The sequence below is a fragment of the Cyprinus carpio genome, chromosome B19 (genome assembly GCF_018340385.1).
Source record: "Cyprinus carpio isolate SPL01 chromosome B19, ASM1834038v1, whole genome shotgun sequence".
Lineage (NCBI taxonomy): Eukaryota > Metazoa > Chordata > Actinopteri > Cypriniformes > Cyprinidae > Cyprinus > Cyprinus carpio.
Genome location: NC_056615.1, coordinates 14,623,746 through 14,643,504, shown reverse-complemented (window position 1 = coordinate 14,643,504; position 19,759 = coordinate 14,623,746). Strand labels below are relative to the sequence as shown.

At 36.5% G+C, this 19,759-nt stretch overlaps 1 protein-coding gene and 1 pseudogene across 1 annotated transcript; one reads left to right on the top strand and one right to left on the bottom strand.

The window, feature by feature from the left end:
* LOC109111201 overlaps positions 1-6,168 on the bottom strand; it is a 57,179-nt pseudogene extending 51,011 nt beyond the window's left edge.
* Positions 6,169-8,252: 2,084 nt separating this feature from the next.
* LOC109103050 (pyruvate dehydrogenase (acetyl-transferring) kinase isozyme 2, mitochondrial-like) lies at positions 8,253-18,335 on the top strand. Its single transcript, XM_042744810.1, has 11 exons — positions 8,253-8,751; positions 9,519-9,660; positions 11,400-11,471; positions 11,609-11,793; positions 12,453-12,542; positions 12,678-12,755; positions 14,072-14,148; positions 14,642-14,740; positions 14,904-15,014; positions 15,257-15,370; positions 16,559-18,335. Exons 1-11 carry the CDS (start codon positions 8,634-8,636, stop codon positions 16,700-16,702), a joined length of 1,230 nt encoding a protein of 409 aa, XP_042600744.1. The 5' UTR covers positions 8,253-8,633; the 3' UTR covers positions 16,703-18,335.
* The last annotated feature ends 1,424 nt before the right edge of the window (positions 18,336-19,759 follow it).

The window sequence follows — 19,759 nt, the reverse complement described above, 5'->3', positions numbered from 1 at the left end:
ACAAGTTTAGCTTATAAGGCATATGAAAATTCTGTCATTAATCACTCACCCTCATGTCGTTCCAAACCCCTAAGTTAAGACATTTTTGAGGAAAACTCAAAGCTTCCATAGACAGCAATGCAACTGACACATTGAAGGCCAAGAAAAGAAGTAAGGGCATCATTAAAAAAGTCCATGTGACATCAGTGGTTCAACCGTAATGTTATGAAGATACAAGAATACTTTCTGTGTGCAAAGAAAACAAAAATTAAGATATTCTGCACGTTCATGAGAGTACAGTACCACGATGTGTCAGTTGAATGCTTTCTATGGAGGGTCAGAAAGCTCTTGGATTTCATCAAAAATATCTTAATTTGTGTTCCAATGATGAACAAAGTTCTTATGGGTTTGGAACAACATGAGGGTGATCTTTATTTTAATATCCTAATGATTTTTGGCATAAAAGAAAAATAATAAAAATCGATAATTTTGACCCTTTTTTTTTTTTTTTTTTTGTATATATATACCCCAGTGACTTAAGACTGGTTTTGTGGTCCAGGGTCACATATTACATACATATTCTGTACATAATACTGAATATTACTGTAAGCATCTACCTTCAGATTGATGAGCTGCCAGCGGTCTCTTTACAGTAGGACACCACCTCTCTGGGCAGGAAATCCCTAAGTTATCTTAGAAGGTCCCAATCTGTACATTCAACGTCTGGGGAGAGAAAAACAGCTTATGAATGTCCTGCAACCTGACACACGTGCACACACTTGCATGCACATTAACATACATACAGCAATAACAAACTGACAGCATCACAGTGACAAAATATGATGTTACATCCAATATGTTGTAGGGCTGATTATTCAGGTCCATGAACATATTGTAAGTTTGGATGACCCTCAGTTGACTGCTAGAACTAATGTTTAAAGCATTCTCAGTACATGGCATGGTGCATCAATCACTGTCACATACAGCCCTGGGCACACAGCTGGAGAGTGACCAGCTGAAAACACTTGAACCTGACAAACTTAAAAGGAAAGGGGAATGAGATAGAGGGAGCGAGCCAGAAAGAGAAATGAGAGGAACGAAGGAAAAGTTGCATACACATTGGTACACTACAGTACAAAGGCAGTGCAATACCACACATACATACTCACAAATATATAAATGTTGATTATCAATGTAATAAAAAAAAAAAAAAAAAAGGTAAATTAGAAGGAAACCTAGAATACAATCTGCCTAGAAACGAGACAAAATCTGCAATATTATAATAATAATTCCTATTTTATTCATCTGCAATTAAAGATACTTTGCCTATGGACTAGTTACTGTTTTTTTTTATAAATCTTCTTGTTTCTAACTGATAACTTATATGCTTTTAGTCATATATAAAAAATAAAAAATGTAATGCTCACAATATACAGTGGAAAAAATTTATATGGTTCTTTTAAGCTTTCTATTCATTGAAAAATTTTTGAAATGTTTTTATTATAAATATTGTAATAATATTTTATAATATTAGTGTTTTTAGTGTAAGTTTTGAAATATTTCACAATATTAGCTTTTTATCTATCCATCCATCTATCTATAATTTCAAACAAGACTAGTCTTGACAAGATTTGCTGTAAAAAGTAAAAGTAAATAACATATTTTAAATCAGATTTTAATTTTGCGTTCTATTTACTCAATTCAAATTCAAGAATTTAAGAATTCATTCACACATCCCAAAACTGAATGTAGCCAATAGGTGTCCAAAGAAATGCATGTACATATCTAGTGAAAAATATTTGTACATGTAAATGTGTATGTGTATGCATTTAAAAGTTCGGCAGATCTGGGTAAAAAGAAAGAAAGAAAGAAAGAAAGAAAGAAAGAAAGAAAGGAAGAAGGAAGGAAGACGGGAGGAGGTGATAGAGGTGATAGTAGTCATGGTGGTGGTGGGGAGAGGGGTGGTTGTTGTACTGCTGGGTGCTGGATGGGGCGGCAGGGGGAGTCACGCAGGGGACAGGAGGGAGAGAACATGCAAGATTAACCTCAGCAGAAACAACACCATCATACACACAAATATATCATCGCCATCAAACAACACGCCTCATGCAAGCCAGGAGAACAGTGAGAAAGGACCAATCAAATCAGCACACATGGGGATGCAGTTTGAAACAATGCTAAGGAGGATCATGTTTACACACTTTTCAAAGGATGGCATGTATGTATGTTACTGTAGAAGATGTATTATATTAAAATTATGTGAGAATCGCATGGGGAATATGACAAGTCACCAAATCTTTCTTAGGTTATAATATTAAATTGTGGGATGGATATATGAGAAATGTGAACAGAGTTATGAAAATAAATAAACTGAATAACCATGGTTTCTGGATGTGGTACCGCACATTCCTAAACCCCAGGCTGACATTCCTTTGCATATTATTTGCAATGTCGATATCATTGCCAAACAACGAATTAATTAAAAAGTAACACATTTTCCGTCACTGTTTGACATTTTCACTACATCTGAAATCACATACTGAGTAGGTATGACATTTAGTGAAGAACTTACTTTAATGTGTGTAGTATGAATGAAATCCAGACGCACTACAACCGCAATGTTGGCTATGTTATTTGTTATTTTAGTAAACAGTGAAACTATTTGTGCTACAAACCAGTGTGTTTATGATAAATTAAAATAATATGATAATATCAGTTTGCAATATTAAACAGAATGTTTTGGTACAGCTAAAAATAAGGAAGTTTCGCACATTCAAGTTACAACACACTCTCACATTAAAAATAAGATAGGCCTAATTCATAGCACCATCTGATATCATTACTGTACCATGGTAATGCCAAAGATTTTTTTTTTTTTTGTTAAGGATACACAAAACCAGTCATCTTTCATAAGCTCAACTATTAAGCTGATTAGAAAGATAAACAAACATGTAAACAGTATGTCACACAGAGTGAGATATTGTACATTAAGACAGACATACTGTATATGAACAAAGCATTTCATACATGATGTGTTTTGATTGGTGGCCAGAATATAGCACATAGATACTCTGTAACTATATATATCCTATTTTTATACAACCTACAAAACCTGTAGGCAAAGCTCTGCTGTGATGCGCATAATTTATCCTATAGAAACAAGTCACAACGGTGTTGACCTTGTAAACTTTTTTCCTCAACCTTCAGTACAAGTCACAAACATGCCTATTATTATTTTATTTTTCACCAAACTTACACAGCCAGAGGGGTAGCTTGTCAAACTGACACTCTGTTTTACCAGTGATGACATTTAAAAAACCGTATTGTCATTCACGTCGTTGCAAATGGCTCCAATTTAACCATGCAAGAGGAATTGTTGAAGTCAGGGCTCAAGGTAACAGCAGGCATCAGGCAGTCACCCGGGGAGAGCAACCTAAACTGCTCTGCTTTTTTCCACTGCCCATGAGATAGTGTGTGCGCTGACTTTAATAGCAGAGCGTACATGTTCCCTTCAAAGGGGCTGCTTGGGATTCTAGATTAGGTTTTTTTGTGCAGATACATACCTCTCATTGTGTCTGTTTTGCGTTTACTAATGCCACTGACCCCTAACCTGGGAGAGGACAAGAGTTATAGATGGAGACACTGTTACAACCGACCTTGGAGTAAAAACAACTCATATAATCCTATGTGACTATCATGCTACCATGAGGCAATGGTACTGCATAGCTAAAGATGAAGTCATTAATACAGTATGTCCTGGAAATATCACTTCAGTCCAGTGGCTGTGAGCCGAGCCCCCTGCAGGGAGCGCTGACAGGGACAAACGCACACATCATGTGTCAAACGTGCTGCACGACTGCATTATGCAGACTTAATTACAGGCCAAAGCAGAAGTCACATCAGCCTTCCCCTTTCCACATGACTGCAGCTATCTGTCTATATTTCAGAGAAAGAAAAATGAGCCTGTTAACAACCCACACTGCTACCGGCACTGATACACTCTTGGCTGTTATTCTTGATGCTTTATGTTAAAAATCGATCGTCTCATCTTAGAAATATTTCTCTTACAGGACGTTCTCTGGTTAGTTAACAGTTTCTAGATGCCCACTAAATTGATTAGAGAGGCAGTCTCTTAAACTCTCCATTTCAGTTTCAGTGGAGTTAGATTTTATACCTTGAGATCGGCTGCTTTGGTCTTTTATATTGTCTCAGGCTGACACGTGAAGTGGAAAATCAAAAATGAGCACATTAATACTAACATATTAAATATAACAATGAAAATCTTAGCAACCCAAACATTTGAACTGTAGTGCATATAGATAATTTACAGTAAAAAATAAAATAAAATAAATTGTTATTACAGTAACTTGCATTGTATTGCCTTAATTTAACTTGTATTGTTTACCCTACTTTATCATTGGCAAAAGCATTTGTTTGAAATGCTAAAAACATTAATGATTGATGTCTACTGAAGGTACATGGTCATATATGAAGATTTCGGGGTGTTAAAATACCTGCCAGCAACTGCTCCATCAGCTGAGTCTTGGCTGCCTGTCTCACTGGGTGCGCTCATTGATTTTGATGAGGACATTGGTGTCGGGACTATGAAAAGACAAAAAGACAGTCAGATATAAAATGTTGTTAAATGTTAAATACATTTTAACCAGCTACTTTATAAATAAAGTTATAATACTTATTCTTCACTAATTTATACTATGCACAATTAGATTCAATTTAAAAAGCGAAGTTATGAGCCCACCGTTGTAATGTACATAGCTCTCCACTAGATGACAATAGTAGCAAAGAAAGGCATTACATGACTGTCACAAAACCAGCACAGCAGTGAGGTAATACATTTCTTAATTTGCTCATGTTTTCATTCATTTGTGTCTAGTTAACGTCTAGAGATTTGTGTGACTTGCTGGGCAGTTGAAAATATCTATTCTGTTGGATAAACCTTAGAAATTACATTAGCAATTACAAAACAACTTTAACAGGATTAGTAATTCAGGATGTACAGTGCAGCAAAAAGACTAAAATGCAGAATCCAAAAGACACACACACACACACACACACAAAAAAAAACTGGTAAAGCCTGTCTAAAAAGAGGTTTGAATGAAGTCCCATTCAGAGACATGAAGTGAACCCAGAATATTACACAGCCTGATCTTGGTAAAGGTAAAAAGGCAGTGTTCTGAAGTATTATGGAGGCAGGCATTGTTGAGTGAGGTGGCTGCAGTGCAGATGGGTATTTCAGTGCGATGCAGTGGTCTGTGTACTGTACCTAATGGAGGTTCAGGTGAGATTCCAATGCTCTGGAGGAGGGCCTCGGTCTCCCTGTGCTTGCGGTCCAAATCTGAATCCTCAGGAGCAGCTTCTGCTTTCTGCTGTCTCTGACTTTTACATTTACAAATGCACACACAAGCACACATACTCAGAAATTCATATAAAGTTCTTACCACATTCTGAATTAATCTCATTTAAATATTCTGGGGATATTCTATAAAGGGAATGAGCACCCCCTGCTGGCCAGACTAAAACTAGCTCCAGCAGCAAGCTAGTTTTTCCACAATGGCCTACCAGCCATCAGAATGTGCTACCAGCTTCAAAAAGAAAACAAGGTCAAATTTTCACAAGTGGTCTCCCACCAGTGTACTGACCAGGTTCTGGTCTGCTTAGCTTTAGTGAGGAACCAGACTCTGCCTACTGTATGCCACAGCTATGTTTGTAGTCTGCGCCTTAATAAAGCTGCTCTAATAGAGGGGTAGCACATCCTGACAAGCTCACCCAAAAATAAAAATTCTGTCATCATTTACTCACCCTCATGTCGTTCCAAACCTGTATGAGTTGCTTTCTTATGTTGAACATAGAAGATATTCTGAAAATTGCTGGTAATCAAACAGTTGGTGTTTTTTTTCCTAGTAATGGAAGTCAATGGCAAATACCAACAGACTTGTGACGTGTGACACTTCCTGTCTGTTCCCAGTGTGGATGCTGTCCACTGTAAATATGCTGTACAGTCTGCCATCCGCTTTAATGCGGCCCTTTGATTAAAACATGTTTGAGATTATACGATGCGATTGTTTAGAAATTCCTCGAAGCTGTGGCAAGATTCTCAGAGACACCCTTGCCACCTAGAGATAACTAAAAGATCCCATAATAATTATTATTAAGTTATAATGTAGAAATACATTAAAGGGTTAGTTCACCCAAATATTAAAATTATGTCATTAATGACTCACCCTCATGTCGTTCCAAACCCGTAAGACCTCCGTTCATCTTCGGAACACAGTATAAGATATTTTAGATTTAGTCCGAGAGCTTTCTGTCCCTCCATTGAGAATGTATGTACGGTATACTGTCCACGTCCAGAAAGGTAATAAAAACATCTTCAAAGTAGTCCATGTGACATCAGAGGGTCCGTTAGAATTTTTAGAAGCATCGAAAATACATTTTGGTCCAAGAATATCAAAAACTACGACTTTATTCAGCATTGACTTCTCTCCCGGGTCTGTTATGAGCGCGTTCACCTCACATCCGGTTCGTGAACGAATCACTCGATGTAACCGGATCTTCTTGAACCAGTTCACCAAATCGAACTGAATCGTTTGAAACGGTTCGCGTCAACAATAAGCATTAATCCACAAATGACTTAAGCTGTTAACTTTTTTAACATGGCTGACACTCCCTCTGAGTTCAAATAAACCAATATCCCGGAGTAATTCATTTACTCAAACAGAACACTGACTGAACCGAGCCAGATAACGAACGAAACATTGACTCGTTCTCGAGTCAAGAACCGGTTGCATCGGTTTTCGGATCACCGGTAGTGATGGGAAGTTCTGTTCTTCTCCGCGAACCGGTTCTTTCGGACAGTTTGATTCAATAAACCGGTTGCCGAAAACGGTTCACCAGTTCTTTTGCGCTCGACGTAATGACTTCATTGGTGATGATTGCCCTTGATTGAAGCCTTCGGTTTACCCGCGCTCATAACATTAGCACAGAATCGGTTCAGAAATCAATCACCAAAAGAACCAGTTCAGTTCAGACGTGCTGTGTGTCAGTCTGAATCACCCATGCGCAGTATCATCAGCTCCTCGGTTCTCGAATCGGACGCGTCCGACAGAAACGGTTCTTGACTCGAGAACGAGTCAATGTTTCGTTCGTTATCTGGCTCGGTTCAGTCAGTGTACTGTTTGAGTAAATGAATTACTCCGGGATATTGGTTTATTTGAACTCAGAGGGAGTGTCAGCCATGTTAAAAAGTAAAGTTAACAGCTTAAGTCATTTGTGGATTAATGCTTATTGTTGACGCGAACCGTTTTCAAACGATTCAGTTCGATTTGGTGAACTGGTTCAAGAAGATCCGGTTACATCGAGTGATTCGTTCGCGAACCGGATGTGAGGTGAACGCGCTCATAACAGACCCGGGAGAGAAGTCAAGGCTGAATAAAGTCGTAGTTTTTGATATTTTTGGACCAAAATGTATTTTCGATGCTTCAAAAAATTGTAACGGACCCTCTGATGTCACATGGACTACTTTGAAGATGTATTTATTACCCTTTTGGACGTGGACAGTATACCGTACATACATTCTCAATGGAGGGACTGAAAGCTCTCGGACTAAATCTAAAATATCTTAAAATGTGTTCCGAAGATGAACGGAGGTCTTACGGGTTTGGAACGACATGAGGGTGAGTCATTAATGACATAATTTTAATATTTTGGTGAACTAACCCTTTAAATTAATCCACTGCAACAGTGCCACCTAGCGGATTTTTTTTTGCATTGAAGTACATATGTAAACAAATTGTTATACACCACTAGATGGAGCAATAGTCCAAAAGAGCAAGCCAGTTTAGCCTTTTGTCATTCAAAATACTGCTAAAAATATCTAGAAACAACACCAGCCTAAAGATTGTTTGCTGGTTTAAGATGGACTGCAGCTCTCTCAGCCTGACCAGCCGAAATGTGCCTAAAATGTACAGTATACGGTCATAACAAGTGATTTGTCCCCTCAGTCATTTAGAGGATGCGGAACACGCTGCACAATACACCACTAGATGACTTAAAAAAAATTGTGTCTCAGTCAGCCCCACTCCCAGAGACCTTTGCTCTACATTAGCTGTGCGCATGCGTCACCGGCAGGGCGCCATAGATGCGAAGAATGTAGATAGCGAAGCCCAATTCTGATGGCTGCACAAGAAAGACAAAATCATATGACAAAATCATATAATCAGTCTCTTTATATTAACTGCCATACAATGCAATGATAGCGTTTTACCTGTCGATAAGAATAGAAGGAGAGAACACGTTGCGTTGGTTAAACTCTATTGTATTAGCTCTATGCAGATTGGAGTAACGTTCTCCCTCTCCCCCCTCCCTCCCTTGTGTTATGTTTGTACCCTGTTCTGTACCCTGTGCTGGTCAGATATTTTAGTGCAATGACAAATTAACCGAATTAGAGCGTTTCAAAAGGACTCTTCCACCGGACAGTCCGAGCTCAGCGGATTTCTGCGGAGATCTTCATTTTTGTGATGAAGTAACAGGCCGTGCTAGAATGTCAAACTTTGCGAACTGCTTCTGATGAGACGAGGACAATAACTCGCTGAGAAGACCCTTTCCAAAACTGTGGGTTTCACTTGAAGATCAACATGAAGTTCGCGCAGATCATGCTGAAGAACAGCTCAAAGCTGAACATCCCTAAACAAGTGGACAGGTTTTCAAAGTACTCTCCGTCCCCGCTGTCAATGAAGCAGTTCATAGACTTCGGTGAGTTGTTTACAGTTTGAGATGGATCTGATGGAGCCAACTCACTGTGGTTGTGTCTGAAAACCTACTAGTGAGCTCACTAATAAAAAGTATAAAGGCACTTTTGTAGTAACAAGGACATATAAAATGTTATTATTGTAATTTCTGTATGTTTTTTGACGTCTATCATGGGGGACATGTCACATATCTTATCAAAATACTATAGTATTAGCATTACTGTACCATGTATAACATTGTATTCTTCGTAAAAACATCCTAAATCTACTTGTGCAGTATTGTGGGCATCTGCATTGTTCAACTGTATGCAGCTGTCATGCACAACATGTTTGACCTTCCACACAACCTTTCTCTTACTGTTATTTGGTAGAAGAGATTGCATTAAAAATCTCTCAAATGACTTTAATACAGTTGTTTAATGATATATGAATTTAATATCACCTCACAAAACAAACTGTACCATTGATGTTGTTTTTAATAGCTGTACACATATATTTAATATACTTTAACCTTGTACATCTACACAATGAGGTAAGATGTAATTCTTAAAAATGGTGTCAATTTTTTTTTATTAACTTTTCTGCATTGTTACAGGATCTTAAAGATAACTGTCATTAAAAACAATATTTAACAATAACAATATTTAAAATATACACATAAAGTGTCATTTTACAGAACATCTCATATTACAAAGTTTAATTCTAAAATCCACAGTCATTTAGAAGTCTACACACATAATTCTTACTAATGTAGTCCCGTCTTGCTCGCAGGATCAGCCAATGCCTGTGAAAAGACCTCCTTCATGTTTTTAAGGCAAGAGCTTCCTGTCCGTTTAGCCAACATCATGAAGGAGATCGACTTCCTCCCGGACAAACTGCTCAGCACTCCTTCACTGAAGCTGCTTCATAGCTGGTGAGATCCACAGCTGGCATGCTGTTCTGGACTCCCTGAAGTGCCACATGCTCCAGTGTGATGAATTTCTGCCTACTCTAGGCTCTCTATTATAAAGTTTTTACAACTCATATGACATATATGACCTATAGTGTGCAGCACATGACTCCAAACGAAAGGTGACCGTGAAGTCTTTTAGATAAGGACCTTGTAAGTTGGAGAGCAAATAAGAGTTGGTATGTTTCTATGACGTTTATTACTGTTAGACATACAGCAAGTGTGTTGGTGTGAAATGTTGATTCTGCACATTGTAACAACCTCTTATCAAAAACTTAGGATATCACCAAACTTCGTCAGCATTTTTAAGAATTATTTAGCCACCATTCTAACTAGTCCAGGTTGGATAGCAATGTGTTTTCAGATCTTTAGGCTAAAATGCATATGAATATATTTAGAAGTCAGTAGTGTCCTGAACCTGAGATCTAATTCATTAATGCAGTTTACATCATGAAAACAAAGATGATGGATAGACAGCTGGCCTTTGAGCATTTTTACACCATAAAATAAGTAATTTAAGGAATCTACAGACCACGTAAGTAGCAATCTTTCTTAGTTTGTTAAACTAAACCATAAATCAACTAGAATATTGAAAATATGTGTTTGTAGGTATGTCTTATTTTAATATTAGCAAGTAGAACATGCTTGAGACATGTAAGAGTTGTTCTCATGAGGATGTTCTTTGTCAGTTTTCTTCATTTTAAACAAAATATTTATTATGTATTTATATCACATTACATTATACCAATAAATGACAGGTAGATTTGTAACAGGTTGTGAGTTATGAAGGACAATGTACAAAATGCTACAGTTGACCTTGGTTTTCCCTATATGAGACAGATTTGTTGTTATTTTTGTTGCTAATATTGTTATAACTCAAGTTTTAAGTCTTCATATGTGATAGTCCGTTTGTTTTTGTTTCCGTTTGTCCTCAAAACTCTAGAATCATGCTGAGATCACAATGTGAACTAAATGTAACTTTCAAATGTGTTCATCGAAATGTTATTATGTGGTGTCAGGTAGCATGAGACACTGAACACAAACAAGTGTGCACTGCAACCTTCCTAGATGTCTCAGTGTAAACAAGTCCTCTTTGACAATGCGGCACACTGACACAGAACACTGTCATTCAGGTGGATTGTAGCTAGTACAGTGCATTCATTGTGTCACGTTTAAGACTATTGTTCTCTCTTGCCAAAAGTCACATGGGGGGCTTGATTTACTCTAACCATTAAATTATCTATGCAAAGCTGTTTAATCACCATTCAGCTTTGCGAAAGCAGTGATAAGAATTTGATCAGTGGTTAGAGTAAATGCCTGTCAGTGCTTTGCACCTCTGTTAGCCATTCAGATAAACAACTACATTGTCTTTGTTGTTCAAAGGAAACAATACACAGTATTACATAATTATTATGGCTGTGTTTCAAACAGGGCTGGGTGTTGGTACAATAAATTTTTTAATGCAATTTCATTCTTATCTCATTCGATTTAATTCAGTTTTGTTTCATTTGAAAATGTAGGGGTGCACCTAAATAATTTTTTTAATCAAAACTCTGAAACTGAAAGTCAAGTTTTTAATTCAGTCCAAAAAAAAACGAAAATAAAGTTCATTTATTAATCAATTAATAAATCAAAATAAAATTGAGTTGTATTTAAATCAGTCTAAAAATAAACCCTGAATGTTTGTTCACTCTCAAAAACAGGTATGCACAGAGTTTGATGGAGCTTGTTGACTTTTTGGAGAAAGACCCTGATGATAAAAAAATCCTCACTAAGTAAGTACAGTATTCAGGAGCATTCTGGGAAATCCAGAGTCATTAATCTTACTCGTGTGTAGCTCATGTTGAACTTGGCTGCAGCCTGTTTTAAGTGACCTCTAATAGTGTGTTTAACTGGATGGAGTGTCTCTTAGATTCACAGAAACGCTGATCAATGTCAGGAACAGGCACAACAATGTGGTGCCCACCATGGCACAGGGAGTGCTGGAGTACAAGGAGGCCTTTGGCGTGGATCCCGTGACCAATCAGAACGTCCAGTATTTTTTGGACCGCTTCTACATGAGCCGAATCTCCACACGCATGCTGATGAATCAGCACAGTAAGTGTTGTGCTAACACATGGTAACTAACATAATAAGCCCTGGCCAAGCAGGATGGATATTTCTGTCTCAGCTGAAACAATAGATTAACCATCTGCTGATAATGTAATGTACCATAGCTTCATAACCAAAGAATAAATAATATATTTTGAAATGCTGTACTATTTTGTCTAAAATAATTTTAAATTAAATGCTTTCAGTTAATTTAGGCATTAAATTGCACCGCATGAGAAAATAGATATTCATATTGAGATTTACTAAAGATTTTAACAGTGTTATGAAATTAACTTTAAGTGAGCCTTAGATGATGGCAAATTAAATGCAAAAATAGGGGAAATAAGCAAATGCAATTAAATATCTAATATTAACTTACATACACTACTATTCAAAAGAGCTGTATTATTTAAACTGAAGTCAATTGTAACATTATAAATGTATTTATGGTCACTTTTGTTTAATTTAATGAATCCTTGCTTAATAAAAATGTTAATTTCTTTAAAAAAAAGTTACTAACACCAAACTTTTGAACAGAACTGTAGATCTAATGTTATCCAATACAGCTAAGTAACAGTCATTATAATATTAAAATAACCATTGTACTACCCATATATCATGCATTCCTACAAATAAAATGTATTTAAAATGTGTATTCATTTTAGCATTAATCTTCGATGGCAGCACCAATCCGGCCCACCCCAAACACATTGGCAGTATCGACCCAAACTGCGACGTTGTGGAGGTTGTAAAAGGTAATTAACCACGTTCCTTGCCTGTGTAACACTTTTATTTTCTATGTCAAAGAAAGCCAATAAACTGTGGGTGTAATGACATTGTAGGCCCTACATGGGCCGACTCACGCTGTGTCTCACTCTTTCTCTCTCTAGATGCCTATGAGAGTGCCAAGATGCTGTGTGATCAGTACTACTTGACCTCTCCCGAAGTGGAAATCAAACAAGTGAACTGAGTGAGAAATTTTTCTCAGACTTTCAGTCTTTGTGTGCATGGTGAGTCATGAACTGTCAGAAAACCTGAGCTCTGCAGTGGAGCTCTCTGCAGTCTTATTTACTCTTATTTGCTTATTTACAGTCTTATTGATTCCATGTTAGACTGTAGTTGTTTGACAGTGTGGGATGGTGCCAACAAAATGTGTTGGGTGGGGATTATGGGTATGTTGGGAAATCTTATCAGCCAAGCATGACCTGAAATTCAACTTTTCCCCTAAAAATTCACTGCCTTTAATTTTATCTTTATTTTTTCACCTAGAGAGCATTAAATTGATAAAAAGTTTCAATAAACACATTTATAATGTTACAAAAAAATTCTATTTCAAATAAATGCTGTTGTTTTAAACTTAATATTTTCAAAGAATTCTAAAAAAGATCAACATTAATCATCTTAACTGTTTTCAACATTAATAATAATAAGTAATAATAAGAAATGTTTCTTGAGCAGCAAATCAGCATATCAGAATAAATTCTGAAGGATTGTGTAACACTGAAAACAAAAGTTATGGCTAGTGTAAATTCAGCTTTGCCTCCACAGGAATAAATTACATTTGAATATATTTTTATGTAGAAAAGAGTTATTTTTAATTGTAATAATATTTCACAATATTACAGTTTTTACTGTATTTTTTGGTCAAATAAATGCAGCCTTTGTGAGCATAAGAGATTTCTTTAAAAATCGTTAAAATAATCTTACAGACCCTCAAACATTAGAATGGCTGTGTAACTGTAATGTACATTTACAGTATAAGTACAGTAAGATGCATAATGTGGATTGATAGTAATAAATAAAAGCATAGAGTATTTGAATTTGTTTTTATTAGAAACTTTAACTATTATGCAACCACATTTTGTAAGTTCTTAAATCACTTATCAGTGTAGACAGAAATAGCACTTTATAATCTTATCACTGTGTGTCTATAGAGAAACGGATGATGCAGCAGTGTGTACTTAGTTACATAATGGCAAAATGTTGGCATGATCTCTCGCTTTAACTCTTAGACATGTAAATAACAGTGTACTATTATCAAGCAAAGTGAACCTACAAGGTTGAGTGACCACCGTTGCAGCGTTTTTTACCAACACATAGTAACAAAATAGCCAGCATAACCTCTATCATGTGCTTCATACCTGACTAGTTTGGGCAGCATGCCAGTGTTGATTTCTTCTTTGCATTCTTAAAATAAAATAAAATATTATGTGGGCCTGCATGTTATGGCCTTGATTTGGGTTACTCAACTGTTACTGAATTGATATATCTGTTGTTTTTACAGTTAAAGGACCCAGTGACCCTATACATATAGTTTATGTGCCTTCTCATCTGTACCACATGCTCTTTGAGCTCTTCAAGGTACTTGAATCACTTTATAGTAGCTATAGCCTACACAGTGATAGTCTTATATAAACAAAGTAAAAATGAGGCAGATGCATCATCATAACTTCACCCTCATGTCGTTCCAAACCTGTATGACTTATGTTCTTCTGCAGAACACAAAATGAGTTTTTACAGAATGTTGTTACATCGCAATTGGTTACAAAACAAGAATATGTGCAAGTGTAAATGAGATTTAAGAGCTAGATTTTCAGTGATTAATGACTAAAACTTAGTCTGGTCCTTATCCAAAGCTATTGTATGGATTTAGAAGACTTGGAATATAGTGAACAAATTTTATGGACCATTCAAAGGTGCATTTTGGGCTTTTTCATTATATGGAAGAGAGCTGCATTGACATTCAGCTAAACATCTCCTTTTGTGTTCCACAGAAGTAAGAAAGTCAAATGGGTTTGAATTGACTTGACCATCAAGCATTTGATGGTAATGTGTTTTTTTTTCTCTGTAACAGAATGCAATGAGAGCAACTGTGGAAACCCATGAGACCAGCCTACATCTACCACCAATCAAAGTGAGAGTTTCTCTAGGAAGTGAAGATCTGACCATAAAGGTGAGCTTTTTTTTTCCAACACCTCAGCACTCAAGCTTTTTCAGATGCAGAGATGTAACGGGTCAGCAAAAGTTGAATGTTTTATCTCTGTTTTAACTTGCAACATACTTGCAAGAGCAGTGAGAGCCAAAACATGTTTGTAATGACTCTTGTGGTGTATTAGATGTCTGACAGAGGAGGTGGAGTTCCTTTGAGGAAAATCGAAAGGCTTTTCAGCTACATGTATTCAACTGCACCGAGTCCTGTGGCTGAAAACAGCCGTAATGCTCCCCTGGTAAGAACCTAGGCTGTCTAATTAAACATACTCTATGCAGATTGTCTTTGTTGTGCAGTGATAGCACATGGTAAATCTTTGATCCACAGTCATGTTTTCAAGTAAACTGTGAGCTTACAGAGTTATAAATTAGCAGAATTACCAATAGTTCAGTTTATTGTTTACACCAGATTAGTATTATAATGCAGTTGTAATGTTTTCTCTTTCTTTCACATACTTACTATGGCTTTCTTTCTTTGCAGGCTGGTTTTGGCTATGGTCTTCCTATTTCCCGCCTTTATGCCAAGTACTTCCAGGGAGATCTGCAGCTCTACTCTATGGAGGGATACGGCACGTCGGCAGTCATATACCTAAAGGTACACTCTAGCACTATCTAGTGAACTGCCTCACTGTTTACTACTTATGTAGAAAGTGTCCTCATAAGTGACTGATTTGAGGCTGAATTTCTTTGTACTTGTAAACCTGTATGACTCGTTCTTCTGCAAACCACAAAAGATGATATTTTGAAAAATGCTGGTAACCACTCTGCAGCTTACACGTGTACATATTTGCATCGCTTTGATCGTTCTTTGTAGATCTCACCTTCTCAAGCACCACGATTGGTCGATTATGTACAATACCTGCATGTTATTGGTCAAACTACTTTGGATGTTTTAGGCAAAATACAAATCTTGGCCAAGACGTGTCCTGTTTAAATGGCACATATGACCACCCTAGTTGGAACCAAAACTGGTTACCAACATTCTTCAGAATACTTTATTTTATGTTCTAACGTAGAAAGTAAGTCTTAAAGGTTTTGCAGGACATCAGGGTGAATAAATCATGACAGAATTTTTATTTTTGTGTGGACCATCCATTTATGGTGCGGTCTCAAATTTAACAAGGTCAGTTGGTTAATTTGTATGACTAACTTGAACTTGTTGTGAAATCTGTGTGGGGAAAGCTTTTGCGATATTCCCATTCACCTGGACTCCTATTGAAATAATTGAATTTCACCTGCAAAAATTTGCTAAACAACTGTAAATTAGGGCTGGGCGATTTTTCTGATTTTATCGATTAATTCGAATTTAATGTTTTGCCATAATTTTATTTTAATAAATTGAGGAATCACGATTTGGAATAGAAAAGATAGAATTGGACACTTTGACAATATTCCACTGATAACAGTAAAGAGAAAAGTATGATCCAATTACATGTCGGCACAGATGATTAACCGTTCATGTAAATAACATTTCCCTCATATTATTTCCGAACATATAATATGTATAAAACAAGTTTGTACAAGACGTAGCTGTAGTTCATGCATCATGCAGTGATTTGCTTAACATTTACATCATGTTGACAACTTCATGTGTGGTGCACTTGGAATAGAATGTTCTTTAAATAGAGGGTTAATTAAGAAAAAGTAAAAAAAAAAAAATTGCCATATGGCCCAGCCCTACTTTAAATATTACCGCATTTTTAGAATTTGGATGAAAATCTACAAAAATTCACAAATATGTTAAAATTCTGGCCCCCCCCCCCTCCCCCCCTTTTTTTAACAGGCCTTATCCACTGAATCAATAGAAAGACTTCCTGTCTTCAACAAGTCAGCCTTGAGACATTATCAGACGAGCACGGAGGCAGACGACTGGTGCATCCCGAGCAGCGAGCCCAAGAAGCTAGGAAAGTACGAGTACAGTGTTTGAGAGGAATGAGAAGCTCATATGATAAACATAAGGACTGAACAGGACTGAACTATAGAGGAGTTCATTTGGGTAACCATCTATGTGACTGTTGCAGTATTTCAGACGCTTGGGTTGATAATTGACTTTATGAATGTTTCAGTCTGATTAACAAGGGCATTTTTGTCTACCACATCTCACATTGCTTATAATACACCATGCACTTATTTTGCGGTGCCAACTCTTTCATTCAGAGTTTCACAGGACATTCTTCTTCTGTGATGTCATAGACTTCAGTCGAATATACTAAAACTGAGAGGTTGTTTGAGCACTTGTTGATTCCTACACATTACCACAGATTCTGTAAGTGTGTTTTAGAGTATGTGAACTTGTGTTTTAGTCAGTGGGGCCAAGTTACCAGCTTTGTGTGAGTTATAGCATGTATTTCTAGCAAATATTTGGGAGAACACACAATCGTCTGAAAGTAACCAAGGCTTTATATAGTTCATTGGTTAAAAATGCATTCACAATGCAAATATCAGAATGACCATAGTTGTGTGTTGCTTTATTGTGATCTTGAAATGTTCCTCTAACAGTTGGACCTACTGTCTAACACTCCATTTAGTTTTGAGTGTAAAAATGAGATGCTATCAATAAGGCCAAATCATTTCATAAACATGTGAGAGTTGTTTTCACAATGACATCCAAGTTACTTCACTGACATTTAATTTGACACTCTATCTAATATAGAATAATAATAGATTGAGTTGTGTTAGAAGAAACTGACAAAGTAAGTTTGGGCCCAGGTTTGTTGCTGTGTTATTCATTTATTTAAAACTGGCTAGATGGATTAGACAGTGTTGCCTTTTGCTACAGTATGTGTGTGAAGCTTTTTGGCCACAAAAAGTTATGATCTTTGTGACAACAGCTTTTGGCTGAACATTTCAGGTATTCTGTATGAACAAAAATGACATGTAGCTCTATTTGATTCATTTTTTAGCATGAAAACACTATAGTGACAGTATTTTCATTATTTTCATTTGCGTATAAATGAAAAATAAATTAAATGGCTTGTTTTTAAATATATTATCTCAGGATTGTGATGATTTGCCTTTCTAGTTTTGTCTGTTTTTTTTTAGTCATTCAGGTTTGTTTTTGTTGTTTTGTTTTAATTTTACTGTAATATTTGCAAAATTGGCTTTTTGAGAGCAATGTGAAGGACCTGTATGAATTTTAAGGGAACTCAAGTGGGAGCAGCTGCTCTGTTTGAAGTGTCACTCATCAAACTCTGGGTGGGTTTCAGCTGCTAGCAGTTTGCTCTGCTAATATGTGTTTGCCTCGTTCAGAGATGGAAGTATTTAGACAACCTCAATAGATCATTTGCACATTTCAAGCCATAATCAAGAACTGACATGTTGATGTTATTCATTCATACATCAAAAGCTTCATTTGCAGTCGTGTTGAGCTTGACATACCCATCCTCATGAAATCACACCTGCTTCTTGACGTCTTCTTGATACACAATCCTGTATTAACAAAGAAGCAACTGTGTTAATGGATGCACAGTACTATTCATGAAACTCACTCGTGCGGTGAGAGAGTGCCATTTTCTGTACTATTAAAACAATGAATGAAGAAATAAATAGTTTTCCTTTTTTTCATGTCTTTTTTTTAACTAAAAGTTCATTATATGGACCATTCCAGCTCGGACATTCTTCTAAATTATTCATTTTGTGTTGTATACAAGAAAATTAGTCAAAACGGGTTTGAAGCAACATGATGATGAGAAAATAATGACTGAATTTTCATTTTTGGATTAATTCTTTTAAGAAGCATTTTGTCATACACCACAAATTATTGTTTATTTGTTTACATTGTTTATATTGCAATTGTTTACATAACGATGTTTGTTTTATATTGTTAATTTGTGTTACATTGTTTTCAGTTTTCTTTCTTTTGTTCATTTTTTTATATTTGTTTTTATTACACTACCATACAAAAGTTTTGGGGTTGGTGTTTTATTTATTTGTTTGTTTGTTTTTGAAAGTCTCATGTTCAAAAAGGCTTAATTTATTTGTGTAAAAGGACAGTAGTGAGATATTATAATTAAAACTGCTTTCTGTTATTAAATATTTTAAAATGTAATTTATTCCTAATGGCAAAGCTGAATTTTTAGCAGCCATTACTCCAGTCCTTAGTCACATGATTATCAATGTTGAAAACAGATGTGCTGCTTGATATTTTTGTGAAAGGCATGATAATATACAGGTGCTGGTCATATAATTAGAATATCATCAAAAAGTTGATTTATTTCACTAATTCCATTCAAAAAGTGAAATTTGTATATTATATTAATTCATTACACAGAGACTGATATATTTCAAATGTTTATTTCTTTTAATTTTGATGATTATAACTGACAACTAAGGAAAATCTCAAATTCAGTATCTCAGAAGATTAGAATATTACTTAAGACCAATACAAAGAAAGGATTTTTAGAAATCTTGGCCAACTGAAAAGTATGAACATGAAAAGTATGAGCATGTACAGCATTCAATACTTAGTTGGGGCTCCTTTTGCCTGAATTACTGCAGCAATGCGGCGTGGCATTGAGTCTGTGGCACTGCTCAGGTGTTATGAGAGCCCAGGTTGCTCTGATAGTGGCCTTCAGCTCTTCTGCATTGTTGGGTCTGGCATTTCGCATCTTCCTCTTCACAATACCCCATAGATTTTCTATGGGGTTAAGGTCAGGCGAGTTTGCTGGCCAATTAAGAACAGGGATATCATGGTCCTTAAACCAGGTACTGTTAGCTTTGGCACTGTGTGCAGGTGCCAAGTCCTGTTGGAAAATAAAATCTGCATCTCCATAAAGTTGGTCAGAAGTAGGAAGCATCAAGTGCTCTAAAACTTACTGGTATACGGCTGCATTGACCTTGGACCTCAGAAAACACAGTGGACCAACACCAGCGGATGACATGGCACCGCAAACCATCACTGACTGTGGAAACTTTACACTGGAACTCAAGCAACGTGGATTGTGTGCCTCTCCTCTCTTCCTCCAGACTCTGGGACCCTGATTTC

Coding starts and splice junctions, on each gene's coding strand:
- LOC109103050 (XM_042744810.1), top strand. CDS start 8,634: ATGAAGTTCGCGCAGATCATGCTGAAGAACAGCTCAAAGCTGAACATC. Junction 11,472..11,608: donor GATAAAAAAATCCTCACTAA/GTAAGTACAGTA, acceptor AGTGTCTCTTAG/ATTCACAGAAACGCTGATCA. Junction 12,756..14,071: donor GGAAATCAAACAAGTGAACT/GAGTGAGAAATT, acceptor TTGTTTTTACAG/TTAAAGGACCCAGTGACCCT.